This window comes from Nannobrachium achirus (assembly GCF_963921795.1).
Source record: "Nannobrachium achirus genome assembly, chromosome: 1".
In the NCBI taxonomy this organism is placed as follows: Eukaryota; Metazoa; Chordata; class Actinopteri; order Myctophiformes; family Myctophidae; genus Nannobrachium; species Nannobrachium achirus.
Genome location: NC_137810.1, coordinates 32,524,335 through 32,531,930, shown reverse-complemented (window position 1 = coordinate 32,531,930; position 7,596 = coordinate 32,524,335). Strand labels below are relative to the sequence as shown.

Sequence of the window (7,596 nt, the reverse complement as noted above, 5' to 3'; positions counted from 1 at the left end):
AGCCTCTGAAAGAAACCAGAGGAGTCTTTTCAAGGTAGAACCAAAACAAAACCCAATGAATTATTTAAATTACACAGATGGACACTTGTTAAGGGCCAGGATGAGGTGGTGGTGGCGGTAACATATTTAAGACTATGATTCAGGGTACATTCAGGAGCTGCCCCAAAAATCTTGTACTATGCGGAGTTTCTCTCAAGTGAATGTGTGTTCTTGATATAGACTTAAAGGTTTTCAATGGTGCTCAAGTGAATTGATTTCACTGCATTAGTTGTATGTACACTTATGATTTGCAAGCAAAAGCAGAGAATACAAATTAACGGGCAAAGACTGAAGAACAGTCAGACAGGCTTTCAATTATGTGCTCTATGAATTTTCAGTGTGAAGTTTGACTTGGTGAGAGGATTTCAGTGTTCTATAAATTTAGGGGTTCTTTTGCACTAAATATCAAGGACACAATCAGGTGTTTATGATTTTTCAGCCAACATGTTAGAAATCCAGGGATTGGCTTAACCACTACCACTCTGAATTGCATGAAAGGGCACAAATGGATTTATACTTGTGTATATCTTTAATGATTTGTGGTCCCTGTACCAGAAGTCCAATTTGGCACTTTATTCTCAGAGGTGAGGTCAGTGTAAATGCTTCTTTAAATTGCAAGCATTACTTCTGTTCAGTTTGGGTTGTATGATGGTTGTTCGATATTATTTACAGCCGGAGACCTTTGCAGACCGTGGGGAAACTGGGGAGACTGGTTAATGCTAAATGATTCTGAGTTGAATGGACGCTATACTGAACAGCCTACTATGTCTTATGACACATCTCAGCATTGAAATGGCTTCATCATAAAGGTTGTGTTCTTTTACAAAAAAGAGCATGTGGTGTAAAATAAGAAAACCAGTATTTATTTTGTCCTGTTAACAAGGACATTTCTGTTGCTTGAATTACCTCCTTAACTTAGCGAGATAATATTTCAGTCCACCTTTCACTCCTTGTTCTCCGTTCTGTAGTAATGTTATTGGTTGTAATCCTGTTCTTAGGATGTGTAACTCTAGCCTGACATAATGGTGAGCCATGCCAGAAAGCACTATTTATAGAGGTTTTGAAATAAACTTTTGTGGAGAATAGAATAGAGCAGCTTTAGGACTGACCTACTGTAGATGTTACTACTAGTGTACATTGTGTACAAGATCACTTTACCATGTACTTGTTCTTTAGGACTCACTGCAATAGTACGGTATGTATTTGTGCCATTCACTGATAATCTGTGTGTGGACACATACAAAGCACAGCAGATAGTTTCGCGTATTTTTCCCAGTAATGGAGCCAAAGCTCCATGCACAGTAGTATGCATACCTCCACATTTTTATCATGACGAACACATGGTACATATTTGGAGCACCTTGTATAGTTTGCTAGTTTGTATATCTTCAGTACTTGAGAGTGGAAAAGAAAAGAGACAGCCCAAAGTAACTCGAACCACTAATTTTGATTTTTAAGTGTTATTTTTTAATACAACACATTTGTACAAAAAGCCATAGGCATACATGTTTTGATAATAAACCACTTAATTTATTGATTATGTCAATAAATGAACACTTGATGTGATCATTTTGGTGTCTGTGTAATGTGTATGACTGTAGAACATATCAATCAAGTTAAGAAATAAAGGGGCAAGGGAAATCAACATTTATCTTTACAATCCAGACACTTGAAAACTTGAGAGACATTCCTGAAAGGACTGAGGGTTAAAATAATTCAGGGTGAAGCTCCATCTCTTTTTTGATTCTTTCCTCCACCAAAAGTGAAAGGTTTGAATTTGTCACTGGAAGGCTGTAACTAACAAACACCTGCTTCATGGTCTTCTTGGCTGCAAAGCAAAAAAAGACAATTATTAGTAACATGTTTGTACGCCAAGGCTCCAGACAGTGTTGCCATGTGCACTCATTACAGTATAAGCGACTTTGGGCTTATTTTTCTGTAAAGTTGCTTGCAAATATTGGTGGTTGTAAGAGATGGTAAGAGTTTTTTTCATAACACCTGCAGCCCGCACGGAACATAACCCGCCCGCCCCGAAGAACAATATACAAATCAACGAATCCGCCTGCCCGCAGTGAAAAAAAAAAAGATAATAGCTCATCTTTATATATCGCTCTTCTACGTAAGTACCCAAAGTCGCTTTACATAAAGGTCTACAGTAGTACAATATTGTCATGGGCTAAATAAACAAGCATGTTGTTCAAAATGGGGTTCTTTGTTTTTTGACAGCAAAAAGACTGGCGTTCTCATCACTGTAGTGTAAAGAGCCCATGCGGTAAAGTGAAACGGCAGTGAGCCTCCCTTGATGGACAGCTAGTCTAGCCTAATATGTTAAAAAATACCCGATCTAAGTTTCCTTTTTATGTAGACATTGTCTTTTTTAATAAGACGGACAATATTAAATCCTGTTGGTTATTGATTAATCACCAGATTCGAGAGAGGGGGGCGAGTGATTTCTTTTCCTCTTTTGCACATGAGCCAGTTGAGTCTGAAATCTTGACCCACCCGCCCGCACCACAGGTAACCTTTTTTTATTGAGGAATTAGAAGTTAAGGTACAGTTTCATGACAGTACAAATCACTAGTACAAGGTTAACTAAAAGGAGATCCTAGTAAGCTTTTCGGCATATTTACACAGGAACCACTTTTGTATCTCATAACATGAGATACGACACAGTACTTTGCATAGGATAACATCAATTATAAAATCAGAAATATTAAGAATAGAAGGAAAAAACATACAGAAGCAGATGGTTATAGTGGAAAAGGGGAGGTGAGTATGGGCTTAGTCCATTTAGAAGTTACTAGTATCAGCCGTCTGTAGGTAACTTTTCAGACCGATTTTGAAGAGGTTAGGGATTTACTCTCCTTTAGGGCTTGCGGGAGTGCGTTCCACATGTTAGTGGTATAGCAGGAGAACGAATTTGACCCTTTTTTAGAGCCAAAGAAAGGCTGAACGTGATTAGTAGAGCTGCCTCTGGTGTTGTAGTTGTGGATATCCTTGATGTTTTTGAAGTACGGTAGTTTGTCAGGTACATGGGTATCTTGGTGGTGTAGTGTATCTTGGGGGGCTCTCTCCATTCTGACATGTCGCCACTCCGACAGTGACTTCTTATTGTCGGAGTGACAACACTTCCATAGAGATGCCCCCGTGTATCTTGTACACCAGGCCCATTGCAAGATGCTGTACTCTGTCAGCTACTGTGAGCCACCCCACGCTTATGTGGTGATAAGCAGTGAGGTGGGCCCGAGAAGAAAGGCCAGGCAGGACTTCAGTTTGTTCTGGGCTGTTTGGAGCTTTAACTTTAAGGGATTTGGGGCGTCACGATACCATACGAGGATTCTGTAGTCAATGAGGGGCAGAATAAGTGCACCTCCTAGGCCGCAATCACATATATGCTGAGACATCTTCTCTGTGTCGTTTGAGAATGAGGGCCGGAGGGGAGGTCCAATTCATTTTCTATGTAAGTCACGTGGTTTCATGTCGTTGCCGTGTCTCTTGCTCAACCGAAGGCTGTCTTTTGGCCAAGAGATTTGCAAGAGACAAAAAAACACGTGACCTTCATTGACAATGAATTGGACCCCCTCATTCTCAAACAATACGGACACGATAGCTGTCGCAAATGCTTGGACGGCACCCTAGTCTTCAGTGTTTTGCTATTGACCAGTGGGGCGATCCTCTGCAGGAAACTGATTCTTTTACTTTTTTTATTACCTTGGTCGTAATCTTTTCACTGGACAGGTTTGCCTCTAAAAGATGCATGCTTTGCTGAGATTATGACTAGATCCATAGAGGATGGATTCGGTTTTGCCTAGGTGTATTGACAGTTTATTGTCATTGAGCCAGGTGCAGATTTTATCTAATTGAAAGTTGAGGGCCTGTTCGACCTGCAATTTGTCACTGCCTGAGACTAGGAGAGCCGAGTCATCTGCGAACAGAAACAGATTGTCCGGCCCGCGCATCACTAGTGGTTGTAGTTTTCTGGAATCATCATCATCGGTAACATTAATACATGACAGTCTTGTATCATTTGACTTTCTACACTACTACAGTAAATGCCACATGAAGATTTTGCACGTTACCTAATCTCTGTGCCAGGGAATTTGGAGAAGTGTCAGATGGCTCCCCGAGGACCAACATGGACAATGGCATGGAGTCCTGCAAACAGGTTTGTTATCAAAATGTGATTTGCAAGACAACATAAAGAATATTTAGTTTAAAGCAGGCTATTTTAAGACATTTACTCAAGTACTGTACTTAAGTAGTCTACACTTGAGTTCTTCTTACTTTACTTGAGTAGCCTATTTCCAATTTCCAATACTTTTACTTCTACTCCACTACATCTCGGATCCAAATATTGTACTTTTTAATCCACTACATTTGTCTGATTACTTTAGTTACTAGTTAATTTGCAGATATAAATTATGTTATAAAACATACATTTACCACTTTAACATTTTATACCATGGCTAAATCCCCAATCACATACACACCCATTGTAACAGTTACAATGCTATTTTCAAACATTTTGTAGTAGCCTACTAGCCTACATTTTGATGCCAACACTTTCACACTTTTACTCAAGTACATTTTGAATTCCGGACTTTTACTTGTAACAGAGTACTTCTACATTGCATTATTGATACTTTAAAAAAAATGTTTTTCCACCACTGTTGATTAGTAGTCAAGAGTTCCACTTACATATTTGCTATTCATTGAAACGGCCAGGTTGGACAGGACTGGACTGGAACCCACCCAGAGGAAGAAGCCACCGTTCAGTTTCATCACATGGAAGTGAATCACTTGCTCCAAAATCTTCTCTGAGAAATTATGCACTGTAATTGGCTCAACTCCCGTTCCATTTACTGTTGCACTCATGTTGTTTTAGAAGCTGCGTGTGCACATCAACACCAACACACCGGCGCGTAGCTCATCGTGCGCTCATCACATAAATAAATATCACGCTTACTTCCTGGTATGACGTACTCTACTCTTCTTTTTGGGGCTTTTATATCAGTTTGCATCCGTGAACGTTGCATTACCGCCACCTACTGGACTTCATCTTGGTGCTAACAGTGTCCAGACCTTTTATATATACTCTACTAGCCCTTACCCGTTCAAAGATATGAGCTCCGAAATGATGTGCAGTGTGTGGATTATGGGATGTGCACTGTGCACACAGTATATGAGGGATGGAAAGTAACTTTAACTGGTGCTTGCATGCTAATATGTAGGAGCATCAATGTAAGAAATACCCGTTCCATTTAACGGCTCCAGAGATACTGTGTACCGATCTGCATGATTTTGCAGATCCCCCCCCCCCCCCGTGTGTGTGTGTGTGTGTGTGTGTGTGTGGGTTTGTGTGTGATTGTGCATGGCCTGAACAACAGCGCCCCTCCCTTAACATGTGTGGTCACAAAAGGTACTGTAGGCTAAATAGATTTAGATACACCATAAAAATGCTATTATACAGCATACGATTTGTGAAAGTGACAAACGGGCTTCACAGTTATGTCAGGTGTGTTCATATGCTGATGGTGATGCGATTTCAGATCAATTGCTCCAGCCACCGAGGAGAAACGCTGAGACAGACAGACAGACAGACAGACAGACAGACAGACAGACAGACAGACACTCACTCACTCAGACATTCGCAAAATTATAGTATAGATGGTCCAGACCTAATGGTCCAGACCTTTTTATATAATTTTGATGAGATTTAGCCTCTCAGAGCCAAGATTTAGTTTTGTCCTCAATTCCATGCTGTATTGATGTGGTACCATAGGAGATCACAGGCAACGTTGATAAAAATAACAATTATTTAAATATAGCTGCAAGCAGCAATAAAGTGGCCAGGTGGGGAAAAGCAAAAGAAAGCAGGGGGGAAAAAAAGTGGGAAAAGAAATCAAAGAAAAACAAAGGGCTGCTGTCCTAGAAAGCTTCATTCCCTTCAAAACCACTTTGTCCAGTGTGAGAGTTTGATAACGTTCCACATTGTGCTATATTGCAAAGCTGTTATCGTTCGGTTCCGTTTTCACCCCATGGGCACTACATAAACTTTGCTTCATAAGAAAAATCTATTTACAGTAAGTAATTTGGATGCTAAAACCTCCCGCTATGCCACCTGCTATGCCACTTTGTTTTGTAGAGAGCGAGTGGCGCTGACAATGAAAGGAATACATGGCACGCTGGAGTGAGGCGCGCTGGGCGCACAATAACATTCAGAGGTCTCCTTCTGACCTAATTATCCACAAATCTCAGTAGTTCTGTTTTGACGTTTTTCTTTTCTGGTTAGTTTAGCTTTTTTGATTTGTTTTGGTAGTTTATGGGAATCTGGTGGGACGACGGGCACATAGTGATTGGCTCACCAGGCTCTCCACTTTTGTTTACATGCATAAGTTTCGCTATTAAGAATAACTTTATTAAAAACATTGACATTGACTTGTTTTTTGAACTCAATTAGATGGTAGATCTGCTATTTTAAAAAACATTTTAATTTCAATTTATTTTACCCATTGCTCGTAATCCCGTCCCTGTCACTTAAATCTCCAGTAAGGGCGATCTGGAAAAGTGGCATTTGGCATATGACAGGCATGTGCCGTTTCCCAAAGTGGCATATGCCAACTTGGAAGCGGCATACTCAATTTTGGAACGGCATATGCCATTTCAGAACGCCACATGCCTGGCACGTGCCAAATTCCAGTTTTTGATGCCACTTTTCAGAACAGCACATGCCTGGTACGCCACTTTTCAGAATTGCATATGCCGTTTTGGGAACGTTATGCCAAATGCTACTTTTCGGAACGGCGTATGCAATTTCGGAACGCCACATGCCTAACACATGTCAAATGCCACTTTTCCAGCTCGCCCTCTCTCCCATTTTGAGCGGTGCAAACCACTCCCCATGTTTGACATAGTGTGTAGCCTACATACTATATCAAACATGGCCCTACACAGTGTAGGTCCCTGTATGTCCATATCTTTGTATGAGTAGCCTACCAAACAACTGCAATACCGGTACCGCTGGGTGACCAAGTGGCACTGTTGAGCAGCTGGCACACACACACACACACACACACACACACACACACACACACACACACACACACACACACACACACACACACACACACACACACACACACACACACACACACACACACACACACAGTCAAATCCTCCAAGGTCCTCGCCACTGACTTGCTGCTCATCATGCTATAGGCTAATCACGAGGGCTTTGTAATTGTGGCGTGAAATGTCCCGCGATGATTAGTCTACATTTGAATGCTCCAGAGCCTTTTGTTTAACATGGATGCTTTTTTTATGCGTTAAAGAAATGTCACGCAAACCGCTGTCTTAAGTTGGAACCACATCTTTATTGCTTCAACAGGGCTCCCTGTGCGATTTATGCAGCGGTGGCCCTGAATGTAGGCGGCGGGCCGTGTGGAGTTGAGTACAGCAATGTAAAGTCCGTAGTAGTAGTACGGTATCGCTTTGTGAGGATCGGAGATTCGTTCTTTTTGAGCGGTGCCTCAGTGCTCCAACACTTGAAATTAATGG

The 7,596-nt window shown here is 41.2% G+C and overlaps 1 protein-coding gene across 1 annotated transcript; it reads right to left on the bottom strand.

Moving 5' to 3' along the window:
- Window positions 1-29: 29 nt before the first annotated feature.
- On the bottom strand, window positions 30-4,969 carry psmg4 (proteasome (prosome, macropain) assembly chaperone 4). The gene is made up of 3 exons (XM_080735768.1): window positions 4,738-4,969; window positions 4,119-4,194; window positions 30-1,867 (listed from the first exon to the last, which is right to left on the bottom strand). Exons 1-3 carry the CDS (start codon window positions 4,912-4,914, stop codon window positions 1,746-1,748), a joined length of 375 nt encoding a protein of 124 aa, XP_080591894.1. The 5' UTR covers window positions 4,915-4,969; the 3' UTR covers window positions 30-1,745.
- Between the last annotated feature and the right edge of the window lie 2,627 nt (window positions 4,970-7,596).

What these genes read in the sequence shown, in the direction of transcription:
- psmg4 (XM_080735768.1), bottom strand. Translation starts at nt 4,914, where the DNA reads ATGAGTGCAACAGTAAATGGAACGGGAGTTGAGCCAATTACAGTGCAT. An exon ending in TTTCAATGAATAGCAAATAT is followed by an intron (nt 4,195 to 4,737) that starts GTAAGTGGAACT and finishes ACCTGTTTGCAG; the next exon opens with GACTCCATGCCATTGTCCAT. An exon ending in TTCCCTGGCACAGAGATTAG is followed by an intron (nt 1,868 to 4,118) that starts GTAACGTGCAAA and finishes TTTGCTTTGCAG; the next exon opens with CCAAGAAGACCATGAAGCAG.